The sequence below is a fragment of the Sus scrofa genome, chromosome 4, assembly GCF_054392235.1.
Source record: "Sus scrofa isolate SSC_HxYL_T2T_F1_AM1 chromosome 4, Sscrofa_HxYL_maternal_Yorkshire_Landrace_v2.0, whole genome shotgun sequence".
Lineage (NCBI taxonomy): Eukaryota > Metazoa > Chordata > Mammalia > Artiodactyla > Suidae > Sus > Sus scrofa.
The window spans coordinates 7,156,765-7,179,825 of NC_139386.1; the positions used below are offsets into that span (position 1 = coordinate 7,156,765).

At 51.7% G+C, this 23,061-nt stretch overlaps 1 protein-coding gene across 50 annotated transcripts in view; it reads left to right on the top strand.

The window, feature by feature from the left end:
• ZFAT (zinc finger and AT-hook domain containing) overlaps nucleotides 1-23,061 on the top strand; it is a 383,679-nt gene that overhangs the window by 72,944 nt on the left and 287,674 nt on the right. For all 50 annotated transcript variants that reach the window (XR_014842957.1, XR_014842958.1, XR_014842930.1 and 47 more), the window contains 3 exons: nucleotides 5,332-5,419; nucleotides 7,287-7,436; nucleotides 9,519-9,692. Coding sequence is in view for 11 of the 50 variants with exons in the window: in XM_085021015.1 (XP_084877141.1) it covers nucleotides 5,332-5,419; nucleotides 7,287-7,436; nucleotides 9,519-9,692 (412 nt within the window). In the remaining 39 variants the exon portion in view is untranslated. The remainder of the gene's footprint in view (nucleotides 1-5,331; nucleotides 5,420-7,286; nucleotides 7,437-9,518; nucleotides 9,693-23,061) is intronic.

The following is a 23,061-nucleotide window of genomic DNA, read 5'->3' on the forward strand; positions in this document are numbered from 1 at the left end:
TAGGGGGAGCTACCTCCAATATCCTTCTGGAAATAAATGGGTCTGTGTGTATTTTCTTTCTTTCTTTGTTTTCTTTTTTCTTTTTTTTTTGCTGCTCCCATGGTATTCCGAAATGTTTGAGCCAGGGATCTAACCAAGCCATGGCAGTGATGACACCCGATTCTTAACTGCTAGGCCACCAGGGAATTCCTGTACTTCTTTTTTTAAACCAGTCAATGAATTTTATTATTTCTACAGTTGTACAACCTGTGCTTTTTTCCTTAAAGTAGAGTCAAGGTTATTGAACCCAAGTGACTGGACGCACAGTTTTCCTTTCCAAGAGCTACGGGAGTGTGTGCAGGGGACCCAGGCCAGTTTGTGTCCGTGCCCTGTCTGGGTTTATCCAGTGCTGGGGACCTCAGACTACTGGAGCCTTCTGGGTGTAAAGCAGATGCCTGTGAGCAAACCCGAGGGCCAGAAGTGAGGGGCAGAAAATATGCACAGACCCATTTATTTCCAGAGCAGAACCACTTTTGGGATCCTTGAGTTGAAATCCCAAATGGGACACTTTTCTGGCTCTTTTCGAATGTGTTCAAATTTGCCAGTTTAAGTGTCACCTCTCCTGTCTTTGCCGCCCTTCTGAGAGTCCTGCAGTGAGTACCGGCCTCTGTGTCAGCAGTTCTCATTAGCTCAGGAGCCCCTCGAGGGAAGAACCAGTGTGTCCCACCTTTGTCCCCAGCGCAGGGCCTGGCACAACGCAGGGGCCCTGGAAGGTCTGAGGGATCCGTGAGTCCAGAGAGGCCTGCTGATGCTGGCACCGTGGCCTTTTTATTCCTGAGAAATCGTTCAGTGTGGAGTCTCTCACCATTTTTTTTTTAATTATTAGCAAATATTGCTTATTCACAGTCATTGTCTTGCAGTTTGCAGGTGCCAAGAAATCAAGGCAACAAAATTGTAGAATAGCACAGTGTTACAGAGAGAAAAGAAGTAAAATATAATGCTTTGAAAAAAATTGTTGTAGAATAATATACATTTTAAATCAGAATGATTGACAAGCTTAAATGAAATTTCTGGGCTGCTGTTGAGAGCAGCTTTTAAGACATAGAGCCAGCTGAAGCAGCGGGCGGCGGCAAGCAGGGAAGAGCTCTGGCCTGGCTCTGAGACGAGAGCCCTCACGTCTCTGCCCTGGGCTTCCGTCTTCTCATTAATAAAACGGGGCCAGAGAATCTCTCTTGGATCTTAAGAAACCCCACATCTCAAGTTTCCTTCTGACCCTGGACAACACAGCAGGCATCGTTTTGCAAGAGCGCATACTCGCCTCTGAGAAGTATTCCTGGAATCACAGCCAGGCTTTTCCTCTCCTGTTCATCAGCCGACACACTCCTGAATACAAGGAGGCATCCTCAAGAGACAATAGTAAACTAGAAAAATGTTCAGAGGACACTTTCTCACCTTTTTTAACCTGATATCCCGTGTTTTACGTGATAGTTAATGCACTTGGTGGCTGGGTGGGGGCAGATTTGGCGTTTTCCACCCGCTGCTAGTTTCAGACTTGAGGGCCGTCCTGCTGCGTTGGAAGCCAAGGCACCTGCCCCAGAGGCCAAGGCCACGGTGCGGAGCCTCCGGCGGGGAGCCGTTCCTGCCCTCGCCGCGCACCGCTGCCTCCAGCTGCCGCCTCCCTTCTTTGGAGTCCTGTGCTGCTTTGAAGGCCGTTTCCATCAGAGCCGCAGCCTCCGGGGGCCGGGCTCTTACCCTCATTACGGTGTGGAGCCCCGTGCTCCTCCTCTGCCCTCAGCTCCTTTAACCACCGTTCTTTTTAAGTTTGCTGTGTCGCTTTGGGTTTTCATCTCTGGTAGGAGCCGAGGTTTTGAAAGAGAAAGACACGCGTCCTTAGAGGGCACCTCCGCCAGCGCCCTTTCCCAGCGCCCGCGTCCTTCTGGCAGTCTTCAAAGACATCGAGAAATGAGGGGCCCCATAAACGCTGAGAGAAATTGCCTGCGCACGATCAGAGATGAAAAGAGAAAAAATCAAATAGCAAGGGCTCAGGAGAGATCACTGTCAACTCCTTCAAAGCCTGCTGAATGCCTCCATCAGCTCTGATGACGAGGACACTGGGGGCAGCCGGGGGTGGCTCTAGGCCTCCTCCAGGACGCGTGCGGGGCCCGGGGCATCTTTCCAGTTGGCACATGGGTATGGGCACAAGTTCCCGTGTGCAGGCGCTGGGAGTGATGGGGAGACCTGGAAGGTCAAGGGCGTAGGAGGACACAGGCAGGTGTACACCGATGAGCCCAGACCCTGTGGTGCAGCTTGGGCCGGAGTGGGTGGCACTGGCTGGACACAAAGCTCAGGGCAGTTTGAGCTGCCTGGACCCCCTGGACCTCTGCGCCTGGCAGGCCTTGCTGGGGTCCCAGAGGCTTAAGGGGACGTTCAGAGAGGCTTTTGCTTTGTTTCACTTTTCTTTTTAAACATAAAGCACCCTTTCCCTACGCGTGCCCTGGGGAACCCCAGCCTCAGGAGGCCTTCTGCAACAGCAACAGCTAATCTGCAAAGGAATTTGGGGGAACACTCACTCAGACGCCCCCTCCCCCCACCCTGAGATTCCCAGCGTGTGGAAGCCTGAGGCCAAGTTGCACTAACAGCAGCACCCGAACCACAGCAGCGAAGTGTTTCAGACGTGTCGCGCTCTCACCGAGGCCAGGCTCTGTTTGGAGCATGTAACATGTATGTTCTCTTTTCATATTTTTTAGAGCAGTTTTAGGCTCACTGCATAACTGAGCGGAAAGTACTGAGATTTCTTGCTAGAGCCCTTGTTCCCGGGCGTGCACAGCCTGTACCCAACTTTTTTTTTTTTTTTTTTTTTTTTTTTTTTTTTTACGGCCACACCTGTGGCATCTGGAAGCTCCTGGGCCAGGGATTGAATCCGAGCTGCAGCTGTGACCTATGCCACAGCTGCGGCAATGCCGGATCCTGTAACCCCCTATACTGGGCTGGAGAGTGGACCTGTGCCTCCACAGCAACCTGAGCCCCTGCGGTCAGGTTCTTACCCCACTGTGCCACAGCGGGAACTCCCGCCTTTGTTACTCTTGGGGAACCTACACTGATACGTGAGTGACAGTCTGGGTCCATAGTGTGCTTTGGGAGCCCCTCTTTTTCTTCGCCTTTTAGCACTGCACCTGCGTCCTCGTGTATCCTAATTGGGTTTGTTACCCCTGAACCACGGCGGGAACTCCTCTAGTTTGTTTTTGTTAACCTTTTTTTTCTGTCTGATTTTCAGTTTGGGATGTTTCTATTGAGATATCCTCAAGCTCAGGGATTCTTTCCTCAGCTGGGTCCAGTCTACAAATAAGTCCATCAAAGGCATTCTTCGTTTCTTGTAATTTTGATCTCTAGCATTTCCTTGTTGGTTCTTTCTTAAAATTTTCATCTCCTTGCTTTGCTTTGCTTTGCCCTGTATTCTTGCACATGCCTGCTGTATCCACTAGAGTCTTCAGCATCGTCATCAGAGTGGTTTTAAATTTCTGGCCTGATAACGACAACATCTGTGCCATATCTGAGTCTTGTTCTGATGCTTGCTTTGTCTCTTCAAGCTGTGTCTTTTGCCTTTTAGTCTTGTAATTTTTTCTTGGTAGCTGAACAAGATGTACTGGGTAAAGGCACTGCTGTAAATCAGCCTTAGTGAGGCATCAGTAAGGTGGGGAGAGTGAGGCGTCAGGTGGGGGGAGTGAGGCATCAGTAAGGTGGGGGGAAGTTAGGTGTCAGTAAGGTGGGGGGAGTGAGGCATGAGTAAGGTGGGGGGAGTGAGGCATGAGTAAGGTTGGGGGGAGTGAGGCATGAGTAAGGTGGGGGGAGTAGGCATCAGTAAGGTTGGGGGTAGTGAGGCATCAGTAAGGTGAGGGGAGTGAGGCATCAGTAAGGTGAGGGGAGTGAGGCGTCAGTAAGGTGGGGGGAGTGAGGCGTCAGTAAGGTGGGGGGAGTGAGGCTTCAGGTGGGGGGAGTAGGCGTCAGTAAGGTTTGGGGGAGTGAGGCATCAGTAAGGTGAGGGGAGTGAGGCGTCAGTAAGGTGGGGGGAGTGAGGCGTCAGTAAGGTGGGGGGAGTGAGGCTTCAGGTGGGGGGAGTAGGCGTCAGTAAGGTTGGGGGGAGTGAGGCATCAGTAAGGTGAGGGGAGTGAGGCGTCAGTAAGGTGAGGGGAGTGAGGCGTCAGTAAGGTGGGGGGAGTGAGGCTTCAGGTGGGGGGAGTAGGCGTCAGTAAGGTTTGGGGGAGTGAGGCATCAGTAAGGTGAGGGGAGTGAGGCGTCAGTAAGGTGGGGGGAGTGAGGCGTCAGTAAGCTGCGTGGGGGGAGCACGCTGTAGTCCTGCGATTAGGTCCCTGGGAGCCTGTGCCTCTGGACGTGAACCTCACTACTCCCACTGGGGTGGGAGAGGGTGACTGAAATGGGCTGGGTTCTGGTATGTTCTTTCTTCCCCGAGAACGTGACCTTCCACCTCTTGCAGGTGTCTGTGCAAATTTCCCCTTTTATGAGGACACTGGTCATACTGGGTGAGGGCCTGTCACCTCATCAACCTTTTCATCTGTAAAGACCATATGTCCAAATCAGGTCTCACTCTGAGGTCCTGGGGGTTGACACTTCAGCATATGAATTCGTGGGGGACAGAGGGGTACACCCCCTCTCTGAAAACCCCCCATCATGTGGAACAGCGCTAACGTGAGCTCTGAGAGCAGTGGATTGATTGTTAACAACAGCTTCCCCCTAACTGAGGACGGGGACTGCCAGTAGCTGGCTTGGGGAAGCCGGCAGCAGCACAGGGTCAGCTCCTCACCTGCCGCCTGGGGGGGACGTGGCCTTGTAGCAGTCAGAGCCCAGGCTGGGTGTCTCTCTGCTCGGTCCTGACGAGGGCTCCTCCTCACAGACCTGGGGCTCATCACCCTTGGCCTTGGATTCTTAATCTGTAACAGCAGAATAGAGCGTGTCCCTCCAGGGCGGTCATGCGTCTCAGTACAGTAACTTCTACAAAACCTGCACGCACAGCATGTGTTGAGCTCTGGAGGACAGACTATGCACCGGGTCCTGGAGCAGCCTGGCTGCGTGGTAGACCTTGAGGCCGAGCCCGGGCCTCTCCTGGCCCGGCCACCTCATCCCTAAGGCCTGCCCCTCCCTCCTGAAATGAGGTGAGGCCACTGCCCTGGTGCCCTTGAGTCCCAGGCCGCTTGGGGCCGGCTGCAAGCTGCATGCCAGGCTCTGGGCAGGATGCACTGTGCGTCCAGCGTTGATGCTGGTGGTGGTGGTGGTGTTTTTCCACAGCACCAGAGTTTCAGGGAGACAGTCCATTAATTATGCTCTCTTTCTGTTAAGGACAAAAGGAGTTACTCTTGTCCTGTGTGTGAAAAGTCTTTTTCAGAAGACCGATTGATAAAGTCACATATCAAGACCAACCATCCCGGTAAGGTTATGCATTTTAAAGTGGGACATTTGTGTTAAAATGCTCGTATTTCTTTTAAGACACAGCACTGGGTATCAACTGTGTTCAATGAAGATCAGAGAGGGATGAAGCTATGAGTCACCTCGGGGAAGAATTATCTTTATTTAAAGCTCGGGAGTTTATAGAATCATTTGCTTCATTTTATTCTTGTATCCGGTTTTCAGCTACATCTCCCCCTCCCTCACTGTCCTGGTCCCCCCGCCTTGGATGTTACCTGTGACGGCCTTTAGATGGGCCACTCACACAGTGCGACCTCGACGCAGATTCTTCTGTAAGTTCCTGGACCAAGTGGTGGTTTACAGGGGGTGTAGACTCCCCCCAGAGCCAAGGAGCCCAGTGAGTTGGAGTGACAGTCACCTCCCGTGTCCTCCACCCCAGCTGTGTGGGCCTCACTTTTCACTCTCACCACCCGGGACCTTGTTCTTGGTTCTATCCGGTTAATTCCTGGATCTTTTCCGCAGCCTCCTTCAGAGCCCGCTTTGTGGAGGTTTCAGTGGTTCCCCCTCCACACCCCCAGCACAGCGCACCCGCCCCTGGAGTCCCACCACTCAGGAGCCTCCAGACAGGGCTGCCCTTGTTCACGCCTGGTCCCCAGACCCCCGGTGCCACGGCCGCGAGTGCAGCCCCGGGCCGTGTGTGCCTGGAGGACAGAGCAGCTCCATCCTTGCCCCTGTTTCTCTTTCTCTTTACTTCGAATCTGCTCCTCATGCTAGGGAACCGCCCCATGGGTTAAAGCCGATGACGGAGATAATAAAGCAGCAACGCCAGGGCCTGACACTCATGTTCTTCCGGGATCCGGCGGAGCCTGGGGGCCGCCTCCGTGTGGGGACGCGTGGGTTGTGTGATTCTCCGACTGGCCAGTCCTTTCCTCCCGTGTTAGCCTGTGTCCTGTGCGGGCCAGGACAGCCCCGTCAACCCTCGCGTATCATGTTAAACTATTTTATCGCGGAAAATTTCACACGTGTATGAAACATGCAGAGCAATGTGAGGAGCACTCACGATTCCATGACTCAGATCCCACAGTTACAGCTCCACTGCGTCAAACTCGTTTCACGAATTGAGCCCCCCATGCTTTTTTCTATTCTAAAGTATATCCTGACATAATATAATTTCCCCATAAAAAGCTTTAGAATGCATCTCCAATTAATAGAGACTTTTTTTAAAACATGTTGACCATGTCGCCATTAAATAGCATGAACAGTGGTTTTTCTTACCAGCTGGTATTAGTCCATTTAGCGTTTTCCCAGCTGACACAAGACTTTCCTTTTTACAGTTGGTGTGTTTGACTCGTGCTGTTAACTCACCTCAGTTTCTTGAGTCCTGTCGGACACCCCCACCCCAGCTTTGTACCCCGAGACATCGATTCGTTGCAGAACTGGATCTCTTTCCCGGACGGTGGTTTCACATTCTGCGTTTGTCCGACTGTTCCCTTGTGATGCCATTTCTCCATCTCTCACCTCTTGTCTTTACAGAAACCCAGATCTGATTTTTTTCTTTATTCTTTTTGGCTGTGTGCCGGGCATGTAGAAGTTCCCAGGCCAGGGATTGAACATTGTCACCTGTCCCACAGCAGTGACAGTGTTGGGTCCGTAACCTGCCGAGCCACACAGAAACTCCAGAAATTTAGACCTGAGACGCAATTAGATTCTGGTTCGACTTTGGGGGCCAAAGTCCTGTCACACGATGCCACGGGGCCTCTTAACACACCGCCTCCGAGCTGCTGGGGTTGCGCCCGAAGGGTTTGGGTTCTGTCATGAGGCTCGTTGACATCTACCTTGAGCCTGGGTTCTTTGGCTGCTTCTGGTTACCGCCCCTGCTTTTCTTCTAGAGGTTTCCATGAGCACCATCTCCGAGGTTCTCGGGAGGAGGGTCCAGCTGAAAGGGCTGATTGGAAAGCGAGCCATGAAGTGCCCGTATTGCGATTTCTATTTCATGAAGAACGGCTCAGACCTGCAGCGGCACATCTGGGCTCATGAAGGTGAGTCTGCCTTGCCAGGACGGAGTCTGCCTTGCCAGGACGGAGCCCTTGTGGCGGGCTGCTTCCCCAGGGAGTGTGCGGGAGCAAGCCGGATCTCTGTGTCCCCTGTGGTTAGAGTTTCCTAGCTCACTGAGAAACGTCTGCCAGATCTGAACCCGTCCTCATTGAGCTGCGGTTGCAGCCAGCAGAGGAGTGCAGCTCTGCACAGCTCTTGTTGAAGTGGTGGTTAAATAAGTCAGCACGATTGTGCTGGGCTGTCACAGGGGTGACTCTGGTGGCCCCGGTGTGCTGCCCGTGGTGGCCGTGGAGGGGGTGCTGGTGTCGTGGAAAAAGGAAGGCCAGGAGGATGGCCGGCAGGGCTCCCTCGTCCAGCATGAGGGTTCTGTGGTTCTGTCGCGGAGGCAGCATCTGGAAGGTGGGGAGCTGGCTGGAGGAGGATGCAGCCCGAGCCTTGGGGTGCTTGCCTGGGAAGCGAGGGTGGGCTCCCTCTGGGACTTTGGTGGAGGCCAGGTGTTGACTTAAAAAGTGGGTACAACCTGAAAGTTGAGCGTTATGTTTTATTTGGGGCAAAATGAAGACTATAGCCCGGGAGGCAGCATTTCGCCCAGCCCCGCAGTCCGCTCGCAGAGGCGGGGGAAAGGCAGTGTATTTGTGATTTGGACGAAGGCCAGGTCCATGCAGCTAGGCACCCATTTTACAGAAGGCCGCTGCTAGTTATGAGGAGCAGACCTCACATGCAGGATTTTAGTGTTTTCCTAGATACCAGGAGATTCAAGAAGTGGGCTCGAAATCTTCTGAAACTGTCTGGCTGTCTGAAGACCTGTCCTGCCAGTTTTCCCAGCGCACAGAGCACGTCACTCCTGGTCTCCACCCTGAGCTCCTTTCAGGGGGCTGAGGGTCGGCAGCTGCAGTGGCTCGTGATTCGATCCGTGTAGAGGCAGATGGCGCGTGCCGGTCCCCTGTTCACAGGGTGCTGTTAGGGACAGCGGGGCTGGTGTGGCTCTCCTGGTGTTGGGGCTCCGAGCCCTGGGGCCTGGGGGAGCCCTTCTTGGGAGTTAGGAATCCGGAAGGCCGCAGGCAGGAAGGCAGGAGGGGAAGGCTTAAGTACTTCCTCCCGTGTGACATCAAACCAAGTTCAGTAAAGAGAACAGCAGCCGGGGGAGTCAGAACCTGGACAGGGCAGAAGGTGTGAGACCAGCGCCGAGACTGGGGGATGCTTTATCGTTGACCATCACGCACATGCATCTGCTCTGTCTTCTGGTCCTCGCTCTCCACCCCCCAGCCAGCATCCGGCAGCCTCGGTCTCCTCCGAGGTCTCAGTAGTGAAGATAAGGGGTGGAAATCCTGGCTCGGGATAACCGTCTGTTACCCCTGGGTTCGGGTTCAGGTTCAGACCCAGCTCCCCTCCCCCACAGCACGTGGCGCTAGATGGTAACGGCTCTTGGCCCGTCCAGTCCCTCTGAACAGTGAGGGCCGGACGGAGGCTTCTCGCCTTCACATCGGCCCTCGGTGTCCACTGCAGAGCAGGTCTCTGGTAGATTTTGTGGAGCAGAGGAGGAGGCCGAATGGGAGACTGCAGCTGGGCCGGTAGCAGCAGCCCCGCTGGTTCTGGGACATGCGCTCGCGGCCGGTCCTGTGGGCCCCATGTGCCGGTGCTTTTTGCCAAGGCCCTTGGTGACGTTTAACTTTGGTCCGTTTGACCCAGTTCAGTTGAATTTAATGAGGTCTGCTTCTCCAACTGCTCAGGGTCTGTGCCTGCAGAGATTCCAGACTGTGGGGAGAGGGGGTGTCTGCTACTCACTGTAGAGCCCTGAGCGCAGTGCAGCAGGAGAGCAGGTGGCATTGGGGTGCCTTGATGGGAGGCAAGGAATTCTGTTGCCCTCGCGGGAGGAAAGGGCGTCCTGTTGGAAGGAGTGGCGGTGGGGGGGTGCGGCTGTGCGGGGCCCGCGGGTGTGCTGCGGTGCTCAGAGGGGCTGTGGCGGGGCGGCGTGTGTGGAGATAGGTGTACACGTGTATTCCTGCACACGCGCACACGTAAATGCGTGCATGTGTCCATCTGTCTGTATCTTTCTCCTCGCACAGGCGTGAAGCCCTTCAAGTGCTCTCTGTGCGAGTACGCCACACGGAGCAAGAGTAACCTCAAGGCTCACATGAATCGTCACAGCACTGAGAAAACCCACCTATGTGACATGTGTGGCAAGAAGTTCAAATCGAAAGGGACGTTGAAAAGTCACAAGCTCCTTCACACCGCTGACGGTGAGTGGGGGACCCCAGACGGTGGCCTCTTCCCCTCGAAAGTGCATTTGAAGCTGACCGTGGCTGGGCCCAGAGTGGGAGAGAGCGGGGCTCCTGGAATTTCCATTCCGAGGGAGAGCAGGGGGACCCGCCTGCTGCCCGCCGACCTCTGCTCAGGACCGCAGCCGTCCTGACCTCACCAGTGCTTGCTAACACTCACTGTGTGTGTGTGTGTGTGTGTGTGTGTGTGTGTGCGCGCGCGTGTGAGCACGGACCTGTCTGCACACAAGGAGCGTGGCCATGGAGGGGCCGCTGCTTCAGGGAATAAGGCACCTTCAGAAGGTTACCTTGAGCTGGAAGTTTCGACCTTGTTCAGCCCTCCATCCCTACCTGAGCCTGACAGTCAGAGGAGGTTGCCACGACTGCACCTGACTTGATGTTTCAAGGGGCTGCTCCTACCCTCCGCGCTGCTTCCGGGTGTCTGATTCAGTCCCAAACTGGATTCAGTCTAACACACAAACAGTATTTGGGCAGGCTTGACCTTGAGCGAGCACCTGTAAGTGGATTTCTAGTTCCATTCATTTGCTGAGAACCCTTGATGAGTTCTTTGGAAGTGCCAGCCAGCCCAGAGCCACAGGTTAAACAGGAAGAGCTCCTGCCGCCTTTGGGAGTTTCTAGCCGGGTGGGGGATGGGGTGGGGTGGGGGGGAAGAGGAGCATGCAGGCTGCGGGGGAGGGTGGGCGCTGTGATGGAGGGAGCTGGGGAGCCCCGGGGAGGAGGGGGTGCATCTCAGTGACTGGAAAGGGCACCCCCAGAGGGGCTGAACAGAGGAAGAAAAGGCAGAATTGCAAAATTGTTTTAGGAAAATAGGCAGCTAAACCATAAAAGACCTTTAATATCTTAAATTTTCCTTTAAAGCCTCAATCGTGTGGGGGTCTTGTCAGTAGTCCGTGTGATGGGGTTAATAAGCTGCGTTTCCTGATAAATTGTTACTTGGGCACCATTGCATGTGAACATTGGCGTTCACTGTAAAAACTAAAGTGATTTCGGCGAAGACTTGTTTTCAGAGTGTAGAGAGTGATCCAGCCATTAGGTTCTGCCTTTATTTTAAGGTTGTTCTGGGGGATCTCGTGGGCCGCCAGCTGAGCTTGAGGGGCTCAGTGGAAAAGCCGAACGCTTAGCGTGGCCTCGGATTCATCGGGATTGAGGATCAGGGCTTCCCTCAGGCTGAAGCCAAGCCGGAGCCATGCTATTCAAACTGAAGCAGTGTGCTGTAAACTAAAAAATCCATAATCAAAATAATTAAAAATACAATGACAGTAAAGCAGTCGTATCCTGGGTAATGAATGCATTAAGTCGAGTAATTATTCATGAATTCTTACACCTCCGCCAGCAATAAGCCTTACTGGTGTTTCTTGACATGATAGCACCTTATTCATGGAAATCCATAAGAATACAGTGCCGGTTAGGAAAAACGGCGTCCCCAAGGCCGGGGAAGCCTAGAGTGTCCGCTGGGCATGGGGCTGGGTCTGGAGGGCCTGGAAAGGGCGCCGTGGCCTGAGGCCTGGCCCCGAGGCCTGGGCTCCTTCCTGAAGGGCCAAGGTAGGCCGCTGTCTAATGGGAGACCCGGCCGCTGGCCTCGGCTGTGCAGGGAGGGGTCGCTGTGAGGAGCCGGGTCACAGGGGCATCTGCTCGCTGCCTTCCCAGAACTCTCCAGCAGGAAGGGGACAAAGACGCTCTTGGAGTCAAAGCCCTCAGCCACCCTTCCCTAAAGGGAAAGGCCTGGCAGGCCTTAGGAGGCATTTCCTCAGGATGCAGCAGCAGGAACTTGCAGGAAATTTGCATGGTTTCTCCTCATTTCTTGCCCCTGGCATTTTTGGGAGGATGAGGTGTCTGTAAAGTCATGCCTTTGTCTTCAGACACTCAGGGTCTGGGAAGGAGGGCGCAGGTCCTCGGGTGTGAGCAGGTCGGTGAGACAGGGCAGCCTTACGCCAGCTGCTTGCCTCTCCTCTCGGGTCTCCGTCTTGTTATGTGGCAGAGTAAGGAGGGTGACCTCAGCCTTTCTTGGGTCTCTCTCTTTTTTTTTTTTTTTTTTTTTTGCTTTTGAGGGCTGTAACCGTGGCATATGGAGGTCCGCAGGCTACAGAGTCTAATTGGAGCTGCAGCTGCCTGCCTACACTGCAGCCACAGCAACAACGGATCCTGAACCCACTGAGCGAGGCCAGGGATTGAACCCGCAACCTCATGGTTCCTGGTCAGATTCGTTTCTGCTGCGCCCAGGAGGGGAACTCCCCCTGGTGATTTCTTAAATCTCTTTGTAGCTCAGTGGTTGTCAGTGTATAAACATAGTATTTGCTTCTACCTTTTTAGTGTATCTTTTTACAGGGAGTAGTTAAATAATGTAGCATATTTAAATTTATCAGTCTTTTCCTGTATGTTTTTCTCCTCCACGATAGCTCTGTGTTAAAGGAAACCTTCCCAACCCTGGGGGAAAATTCCTTTGTATTTTCTTCACACTTTACGGGTGTAGAACATTTGTGAAATTTAATGTTCTTGACATTTATTTTGGTGTAAAGTGTGTGGCAGGAATCCTACTTTGTTTCTAAACAGTTGTCGGTTGACTCAGCATATTTATTGAGAAATCAATCCTTTCCATTTTGTTTTGAAATGCCAGAATTTCTCAAGATATTGGGTGTTTTCTGAGATTTTGGCCTGTTTCACTGATCTTTGTTCTAGTACGTTGTTTTGTAAGATACTGGTTTAATAACTGTAATATGATGCACACAAGTACTAGTCCTTTCTCCTTTTTGTGGACATCTCTAGTTTTTTTTTCTTATTTAATTATTATTTTTTCAGATAAACTGGATGGTCTCATGAGCCATTTGACAGCATCTGAAACATGCTTTGAATTCCTCGGGGAAACGTGCTCCTACTAGAGGCTGCTGCCTTGAGGAGGCTCCCAGCCTGAAACTGTAGCGTTAGCCCTTTATTTAGAAGCAAGCATTGCTTTAAAGCCTGCCTGAAATTACTTGGTTTTCAGTGCAGTTGTTCCACAGAGAAGCTGCGTGGAATAGGTAGGGCTGGGGTGGCTGGAGCCTTGCCTGGGGGGTCGACCTCGGCCCTATGGCCCCTCAGCCTCCGTCTCCTCCTCAGTAGGGTGGGGGTAATTATAGCCCCCCTCGCCGAATGGCTGTGAGGGTGAAATGGCAGAAGACACAGCCCTCCTACCTGGACTCTTTCCCTTCTACGCCCCTCTTTTCCCGGGGCGCCCCCCCACCCCCTGCAATGCTCTCTAAGCTGCAAGGCCTCGGGGCTTGGTCCCCGGACTTTCCCTTCCATGCCCACACCCTGGGGGGTGGCCTCACGGCCTTACATACTGTTTGTAGGAGGCCCCATCCTCCCCGCCCAGCTTCAGCCCCGTGTCTGCTGCCGCCCACCCAGTGCCTGCCCCTGCCTGGGTCAGGGGGACCCTCAGCCCAAGCACGTGCGTCTCCTGTGGTCCAGGGGCCACCGAACCCTGTAAAGACACAGGACGTATTTCAGGTTTTGAGGGGGTCAGGTTTGGCTTCTGCTGTATATTTTTCTTAGGTTTCGTTTGTTTATTTTCACAAACCTTGAAACAGGCAAAAGCCTTTCTTGCTCCTGTGCAGAAGAGCAGGCAGGCTGGATTCCGCCCGTGGGCCATAGGTTGCAGACCCCTGCTGCATGCCTCAGTGAACGGCAGCTCCTTTTCAGGTGCGCAGGTCACAAACCTCAGGTCACTCTTGCCAGTCTTGCTCACACCCCACAATGGTCCATCGGTGAATCCTGTGTGTTGTCCCCTCAACACAATCCAGAACTCCCCCACTTCCGGGCATCCTCACAGCTTGGGCTCTCCTAGGAGCCGCCGTCCCCGTGTGCCTACGTTCTTGCAGTAGCCTCCTGGCTGCTCTCCCTGCTTCTGCCCGTGTCCCCACAGTCAGCCCTCACAGGGCGGCCAGAGTCATCCTGCTGAGCCAGGTGTTAGGGTAACTGCCTGTCCCGTCTGAGCCTCCTGCCCACCTGCCATCTCTGACGTCATTCCCCACCGCTGCCCTGGCCCATCTCAGGGGACCTTCCCTCCCTTGACCTGGCAAGCTCTCCTCCACCTTCCAGCACCCCCCCCCCCCGACCCCGCCGCCTGAACGGCACATTGGCCTTCAGGTCCTCACTCCAGCATCCTTCCCTCGGGAAGGCCTTCCCTGGCCGCTGTGTGTGTAAAATCTCAACAGCCGCCAAATCGTCCAGACCCCCTGGTGTTTCTTGTGTTTTCCTTCTTGGCTTATCTTTCTCTAATATGTTTACAATTTACTATTTATTTGCCTTTTTTTTTTTTTTTCTTTTTCTTTTTAGGGCCTGCGGCGTTTGGAAGTTCCCAGGCTAGGGGTCGAACCAGAGCTACAGCTGCTGGCCCCCACCACAGCCACACCAGCATGGATCCAAGCCATATCTGTGCCGTACACCACAGCTCACAGCAATGCCGGATCCTTAATCCACTGAGCGAGGCCAGGGATCGAACCTGCATCCTCACGGGTCCTAGTTGGGTCCTTATCCTGCTGAGCCACAAGAAGAACTCTGCTTTTTTCTTGTCTCTCTACGACTGAGACTCTCATCAGTCACTTCATAGTCTCTTCCTTGTTTCTTCCTGTTTCTTTTTAGGCCTTTCTTTGTCTAACGTGCAGTGTATATATATATATGTATGTATGCAATTCATGATTTGCTGTGTCTACACTAGACAGCAAGCCCCTCAAGCACGGCTTTTTGACTGGCTCTGTTGGTTTTGCTTTGTATTCCCAGTATCTAAAATAGTAACTGGCTTATAGTAGGTGCTCAGTACATTTTTATTGATTGAATGAGTGAAAAAAGTGTGATGTGTCTTACATAGAAAGTGGACAGGATATAGTATCACTCGAAAAGTATCAGTTTTTTCCCCCACCTCATCTCTCAGATATATCAAATGCTTGCAAATTAGAGATTTTAAAATACGGTGGAGGACTGCACTGTTAAGTGAATCTTTTTTGGGGTATCTTTTAATGAAGTAAAAGAGAATTGAGTAATTACCCTCGCTTTTACCTGCTTGCAAATCTGATTTTTCCTGTGTATTGGCTTCTTTAAAAGTGGTCTGTCCCTGTTTATTCTTCCCTATTTCCCGAAGGAGCTCATTACTGTGCCTTAGAAGAGAGAGGCCAGAAGGGGCGAAGGCTTCTGTTGAAAAGGTTTGCCAGTCGATATGTACAAAGAGAGATATCGATCTCTAAAAGGGCCCGATTAAACCCTGGGCATGTATGCCCGCAGATGCAAGAATTTAATGCAGGAATCCTGCTGGTAACACCTCCCCACCCCTTTTGACCTTAAAGAGGTCCTAGCTGTGGTGTGTGGTCTAGCGGTTTACACAGGAGTCTGCCCACCTGCAGCAGATAGGGAAGGTTAAATGGTGCAGCACCCTCATGGTATGTAATCAAATGAGAATTCTCTAATCATGAAATGAAAAGCTCTTTGATGTTCAGTGCTAATTCCTTTGGGCCCCCTGCTTCCCCCAATCCACCCTGCCCTCCTTCACTTGAGATAAGAAATTGATAACGAGGAATTATCTAAGCTTCAGGCATGCTTGTGTGTGTAATAACCGGACGAGTGGAGGCTGAATTTGGGAATTAGGTCTGAGTGGAGCAGATACCCCTTTTTCCCTTGCTCCTTCAGTTTGTCATAAGTGATCCCGTGGCTGCACATTGAAATATTCTAGGAGGAGTTCCTGTTATGGCTCAGCAGGTTAAGAACCCGGCTAGTGTCCGTGAGGATTCGGGTTTGATCCCTGGCCTCACTCAGTAGGGTAAGGATCCGGCGTTGCCTTGAGCTGTGGTGTAGGTCACAGATGTGGCTCAGATCCCACGTCGCTGTGGTTGTGGTGCAGGCCTGCAACTGTAGCCTGGGACCCCTAGCCTGGGAACTTCCATATGCTACAGGTGTAGCCCTAGAAAGAAAAAAAAAACAGCAATATTCTAGGAGTTGTAAGTATAGAGTTGTTTTTAATCTCTTTGCTCTGAAAAAACACAGTGACTCTAAGATAAAGTTGCCCCACTGATCCGTAGTCTCATCCCTTCTAAAATCATAGACTCTAAAACTAGGAAGTGAAAAGAAAATGGTGCCTGAGCAGCCTGGTATTTGATCTGACCGAGTTTATTTGCTAGGCTTCAGTGAGATTGGTCTCTCTGAAGCCTCCTTGTTGCTTTTATCCTTTCTCTGTCTTACTGCTGGTGCAAAGGTTGAGGGACAGGGTGGGAGTAGGGCAGTGGCATGAATGCAGTAGGTTTCCAGGCTTACTTTATGGGCCGGTGTCTGGGTCATGGGCAGGAGAGGGGAGAGCTGATTTCAGGACCCAGGAGCCCTTGGGTCCACCTGTCTGGGGCCACCTGAAGCTCTATTGCTCTTTTTTTTTTTTTCTTCTTCTTCTTTTTTTGCTTCTTAGGGGTGCACCCATGGCACATGGATGTTTCTAGGCTAGGGGTCTAATTGGAGCTACAGCTGCCAGCCTATGCCACAGCCACAGCAACGCCAGATCCTAGCTGCATCTGCGACCTACATACACCATAGCTCACGGCAACACCAGATCCTTAACCCACTGCGCGAGGCCAGGTATCAAACCCATAACCTCATGGTTCCTAGTTGGATTCGTTTCCACTGTGCCATGATGGGAGCTCCTTTTGCTGAGGGTTTTATAAACCAAAAGAATAACTGAGCTCATACTGTAAAATGAACCATAACAGCTTCCTGAACAGTTAGCCATGACTAATACAGATTTCACTGTTGGATAAGGCTTGGGCACCTAACACCTCACCTGACTAGAGAGGTCTCAGCTGCAAATACCTGGCACAGCATCTCTTTCATCCAGTTCTGTGCTCTTTCCTGGTCTTTTGATCTGGCTCTGCCTTCTCTTTCTTTCCTGGTCTAATGCTGATCCATTCCTCCTTGTATCAAAACTGATGTACTAATTACAGAGAATCATCAGTCCCTAAGCTACTGTTGCTTGAAGTTCAGCTGTTAAAGTACAGAGACGTCTTAAACTGTATTTTTATTGCTGTAGCTATTTCTGTTCTGAGTTGCCATTGCACAAATTACTGCAGGTGCCAGAACTGTGAAGATGTGTGCTTTGCAAAACGCCTGCTGCAAAATGCCTGTTACTCCCCTGCAGGGTGCTTTTCTCATATTAGGTGTGTGCCAGACCACGTGGAGAGGCAGTGCGGCAGAGTGGGTAAAGCCTGGGCTGAGGAGGGCAGTCCCAGGTTGGAACCACTTCCTGCCCGGTTGACCTTGACCAGGAGCTGGGTCATCCCTCTTTGGGTGATGAAGCTTCCTCTGTATGGGGACATTTTAGTTTCCTATGGCTGCTGTAACAAACGACCACAAAATTTAGTGGCTTAAAACAACATAGATTTATTATGTGACAGCTCTGGAGGTCAGAAGTCTAAAATCAAGGTGTTAGCAGGGCTGCATTACTTCCGGAGACTCAAGGAGAGACTGTTTCTCTCATCTCTCCGGCTGCCAGAGGCTGCCTGTATCCTTTGGCTTGTGCGCCACCCCTGCCCCATCTCCAAGCCCGCTCCCTAGCTCTTACCCTGTCTCTGTCCCTCTGCATCTGTCCTTACTTCTTCTCTAAGACTCGGACCCCCTCGCCTCTCTTATAAGGACCCTTTTGATTTCATTGAGCCCACCTGGATAATCCAGGACACTCTCCTAGCGTCCGATCTCAAACTTGATCACATCTGCAAAATCCCTTTTGCGCATAAGGTGACATTTTTACAGGTTCTGGGGATTAGGACCTGGATGCTTTGGGAGGAGGGCCTTGTCAGCCCAGCACAGTGGGCTTGTGGGAGGTGAACTGGGTTCATATTGAGTGTGTTGGTTCCTTTGAAGTGTGCGGCGCGTGATTCTGTTCCATAGTGATCCGTAGCGCGTGCTCCCAGCCACTCTCGACACAGTCAGTGTGCAGCTGGTTATTTGTAGTGATTATCTACGTCATCTGTGTCATTTAGGAAGGATCAAGTTACTCTTCTCTCAAATATTCTTTCATTAGGAAGGCACAGCGCAAGAGTTAATATTTAGAGTATCGGTGTTGAAAAGGGTAACGTCAGTTTTCTGAAAAGTTTGCTTATGCAAAACACTGCCTTTTTCAGTAAGACTGGCTAAACAGTCATAAGGAAGCATTTTCACTTTTATGCCTCCAGGTGTTACGACTAGTAACGGTTTATAGCTCTGCAGACTTCTTTCTCTAAGTATGTTAGTGTTCCTTCAAGTTTGAGGTACACGGGAAGTTTGATTTGGCAGGAATTATTTAATTTAGCAGGTATTTCAAAGGCGTTGCCTTCAAGCAGAAGGAATTTTCTGTCCCTGTCTGTCTTTGTGTCCTGATGCAATCCAAATGCCTGAAGATGGGGGACAGTTTTGTTTTCCTCCGATGGTTGAAGGTTTCTCTGCCATTCCCTTCCTCCCTGGTTCTATATAGAACTCTATTTAAAGTAACTGAGCAGCTGGAACCATCCTCGGGGAAACTCATCAAGCAGACGAGGGTGTCGTAAGAAACACAGGAAGCAGGCAGGTGCTGCATGTTTCCTTTTTTAAGTATTTTTTTACAGTTTTATTGTAATTCAGTTCACATAGAATGTCGTATGAGCTTAAAGTGTACAACGTAGTGATTCGTCAGATGTATATATTGTGAAATAATTACCACAGTAAGTTTAGTTAACATCCATCAGCTGGTTCCCATTTCTTTTCTTATGATGATGAGGTATTTTTTTCATTTTTTGTATCTGTGTGGCACAAACCGTTATGTAAATTGAAGGTGTGTGTCAGGTGCTTTGTACATGTACCTATGGGCACATGAGTGCCGTCGCAGCGGCATTTAACTCCTTACATATCCCAGGGTGCGTCGTTGACCCAGTCATTACTCTCTGTGTTAGACCACTGTGGCATCGGTGCTTCTCGCTGCAAGTTTGGACCCGCGAGTGACATCGATTTCTACCCCACCCCCACGCTCTCATCCTCATTAACCCCTCTTTTACTTCTTGCTTTTTTCCTGAGTTTGATTCTTTAGATTCCAAGTATAAGTGAGATCACACAATATTTGTCTTTCTCTGTCTAACTTATCTCACTTGGCATCATGTTCTTAAGGTCCATCCGCATTGTCAGAAATAGAGCAAGTCATTCTTTCTCATGGCCAAGTAATATTCCATGGTGTGTGTATCTGCCAGATCTTTTATATCCGTTCATGGTTGATGGGCATTTAAGTTATTTCCGTAACTTGGCTACTATGACGAGTTGTAATTAGTGACGAATGCTGCAGCCGGGGAGGAAGCTGTCCTTATCTTTTGTAGTGGGACCCTCCTCTACCCAGGAGATTCCTCCTTGAGCAAGGCAGGTGCTCTCCTGCCACCCGCAGGCCCTGCCTTCTTACATAGTCATCTTCCCTTCTGAGGCAGAAGGCAATTCAGCAGGAAGGGCAGTCCTGACCCTCCTCTCTTTGGCTAACCCGAGGCAGAATAACAGGAATTTCCATTCCTTTTCCCCCATCCTACTGCCCAGTGCTGTCCCCTCTGCCTGAAGGACAGGCTGAGTACCTTTCTGCCTGAGTGAGGCCTGAGTCCAGGGCCAAGCTCAGGATTGCCTGCCCGCAGACCCTGGGCTTTCCTTTACGGCTGCTGGCACCTCATCAGCCAGCATCCCATTGCCGGGTCCCCCAGTGCTCCACTGCTCAGAGATTGACTTCGTTCCATCAGCCACTTGGCCGTGAATTACTGCTCAAGTTAGAGCCCAGCTCCTCTGAGAGAAAACCGGAAAATGGAGAAGGATCCTGCCGAGATGGTACCTCCCCTTCTGAGGGATGGACAGAAGTAGTGGGGGTGATGTTTCCACCCCCCAGCCTCCATCTTTGAATGGAAGTTGTAGTGTCACACATTTCGAGGGAAGCAGGAGCTGTGGTGAAACAGTATTTGCAGGACGAGCTGCAGCATCTGCAGTGGAGATTGCCTGCATGCCCGCGTTCGGACAGGTGCCTGGCTGAGGCGCAGAGGCTGAGGGCGCCGATGGTGCCTCTTCTCTCACCATCCGCAGCAGCCGCCGCGTCATCCTCAGACTTAGTCTTTGAACTGCCTGACACATCTCTTCTTCCTTGAACGAATTGAGGCCAGTTCCTGAGCCTCTTTCTGGGAAAGGTGGTCTGACTAGTTCGTCCTTGCGGTGTTTTTTTCACCTTTTTAAAGTTAAAGTATCGCACACATTCCAGAAAATGCATAGTTGGTAAGTGATCCACTCAGTGGATTATCTCAAAGGAAGCCCGCCCGTGTAACCACGTCCTAGGACGAGACACAGCATGTTGCCAGCCCCTGAGGAGGCCCCCAACCCGTTTCCCCAGCAGATCCCCTCCTCTCTTTGTCAAGGTGGCCACTGCCTGGACTTCGGACACCTGAAGGGGACCTTGCCTGTCTTCGCACGTCGTATAGACGGATCCACATCAGGTGCTCTTTTGTGCTGGCTTCTTCCTTTTCACAGTGTATTCGTAAGGTCCACCTGGGTGGTCGTGATTCCGACACTTAACGCCTGGACCTCTAGATCAATAAAAAGGATTTATAAGTACCTGCGATTCTAGATTCTGTCGTTTGTAGCGGGAAGACTTTGTCCCTGCAATTAGCTGCTTTCACTGTGCCAGTGTTTCTGCAGCGAGCCTGCAGAGCTCTCCTCAAAAGAGTGTTTTTCCAGAAAGTGGGATGACTCGGCTTTCCTTTGTCCTCCTCAATGACAAGAATCAGCTCAGGATGACCTCTGACTGTTTAGAGAGGTCCAATCCTGACTCAGAAGATGAGACGTGACCACTCCTGAGGAGATTCGCAAAATTAGACCACTGCCTTTTCTTTGTGAAAAAGAGAGGCAAAAATGCCTAAATCAGTGTGCAGCTCCTCAGGGCTCGTGGTGTTTTAAATGACCATGAACTGTTTTGAACTTCAAGTTCAGAAAGCATCGATACCACTGCAAGGTTCCATGTTGAAAGACCGTTCTTCCGAACTGTGGGCAGGATCGAATGGAATCCCGCCCTCCAGCCTTGCAGAGAGGGCTGCCCATTTATCAGCAATGCTTCTCTGTGGCACAGAAAATACGAAAACCACTGTCACAGAAATCTAAACCCTTCCTACTCCTGCACCTGCAATTCTGTCAGCTACCAACTGAATTCTCCTTTTGAAGACTCTTTTCAGTCTTTATTCATATGCAAATGGAATGGTGATAGAGTTGTGGTTAAGGGATAACTATCAGAGTTCCCACTGTGTTGCAGTGGGTTAGGAATCTGACTGCAGCAGCCTGGGTCGCCTGGAGGGTGCAGGTTTCATCCCCCAGCGCAGTGGGTTAAAGGATCCAGTGTTGCTGCAGCTGTGGCATAGGTCACAGCTGCGGCTCGATTCAGTCTCTGGCCCAGAAACTTCCATATGGCGTGGGTGCAGCCATTAAAAAAAAAGGATAAAGATCGTTCTTACGGCTTTAAAGTTATGGTTGCTTTTTATTGCTGTACAGTCAGCAACAAAGTGCATTGAAGAGGCTCCGTTAGGTGGTGATCCGCGAGGTACCTAATCATTCTCTTCCTGTTTTCTCTTTTCTCCCGTTGTTCCAACTTATATTGCAGGGCATCCTTTCTTGTGTATAGACTGTTCCTTCTTCCGAGTTAATTCCTGAGGATACATTTCCAGGAGCAGGATGGCTATTTTGTTGCGGTGGTTTTAATTGTGCATAGCACTGCCAGCTTACTTTTCAAAAAATTGTACCAGAAATATAAAATCATTGGGCATTCCTGTTTGGCTCAGTGGGTTAAGAACCCAACTAGTATCCATGAGGACTTGGGTTCGATCGCTGGCCTCCATCAGTGGGTCAAGGATCCAGTGTTGCTGTGAGCTGTGGTGTAGGTCACAGAAGCGGCTTGGATTCAGAGCTGCTCTGGCTGTGGTGTAGGCCGGCTGCAGCTCTGATTTGCCCACTAGCCTGGGAACCTCCATATGCTGCGGGTGTAGCCCTAAAAACCCAAAAAGGAAAAGGAAACCCGAAATCATTGCTACTGAACTCTTCATTTTTAGCATCACGTGTTATTAAGAATGTTCAGTTTCTTAGTTTAATGGATACCGGACCTTACCATTTTATTTTACTTCTTAGTTGTTTGATAACTCATGGAATCACACGGGTGAATGAGAGGGTGCGGTGGATTAGGTGGGTGCCACGCGTAAGGAACTTACCACGTTGCGTGACTCCTGTGTTGTGTCTAAGTGTTTGCAGTCATTGGACTTTTGATTAATTAAGTGGATGTACTCCTCTTGAGCCAATTGTTCATGTCCTTTTAGATGTGCTTGCGTCCAGGGGTCTTGGCGTTTTATATTCGTGCATTTACTCATTCATTCATTCAACAGCCGTGTTTGCTGGGACTCGGCCGCCATGGACAGAAACTCACCTGAGGTGACTGAGCAGACGGGTGGCCTCTGTTACATCCTGCAGAGCCTGGGGCTGCTCGGGTTTGGGGTCGCTGTGGCCGGGCCCTGGCGTCCTTCCCCTCAGCTTGGCCGGCGCCCCTCACAGAGGCCTGCTCGGACGGCCCCGCCCCGCGGCCACGGCTGTCCTGGTCCCTCCTCCTCCGCCACGTCGCCCTGTCTGTTTCCGCCTGAGCCCCGTGTGGTGTGTGGTCATCTACTCGCCTCTTGTCCTCACAGGCCACGTGCTCCCTGCCCGCTGGCTGCCGAGCCCGGGGTCAGGCCTGGTCCCTGCGCCCGGGGCCCCTCGGAACGCTCGCTGGGTGAATGTCCTCGTCCCTCACTTTTGCTCCTCTCTGCCTCCTTGTTCTGGTGTTCCAGCTCCATCTCTCTTTGCAGATTGGTTTGTTTGCTTGTTTCATGCACGGAGTGAAAATAAAATGGCCATTATTTCTGCTGAGTTACATGCTTCAGAGGCCAATAGTTCAGATTCCTGGCTCAGCTTGGGTCACTGGCCCACCTCGGGGGCATATGCCCCGTGGCTAGGGGTGGAGGGCTGGTGGGCCGGGCCACCTCCCAGGCTCTACGGTGTCCTGTGTGATCTGCACGTTGTGGGCAGCGGGAGGGAAAGGGGGCATGGCCCAGCCCGCTTCCTGTTGGCCTAACTGGTAACTGGCTGCTGGCCTCGCAGCCAGCCTGCGCTCCCTGCCAAGCGCGAGGATGCGGAAGGGGAGATCTACTGTCCTCGTCCCCAAAGTCGCTGCAGCCCAGCGAGGGCGCCGGACGTGCCAACCAGAGATGTGTCGATGTGCCACGTGGGTGCTAAGGTGCTTTGGATACAGCAGCGGGTAACGTGGACAGCAACCAAAGCAAAAACCCAGACT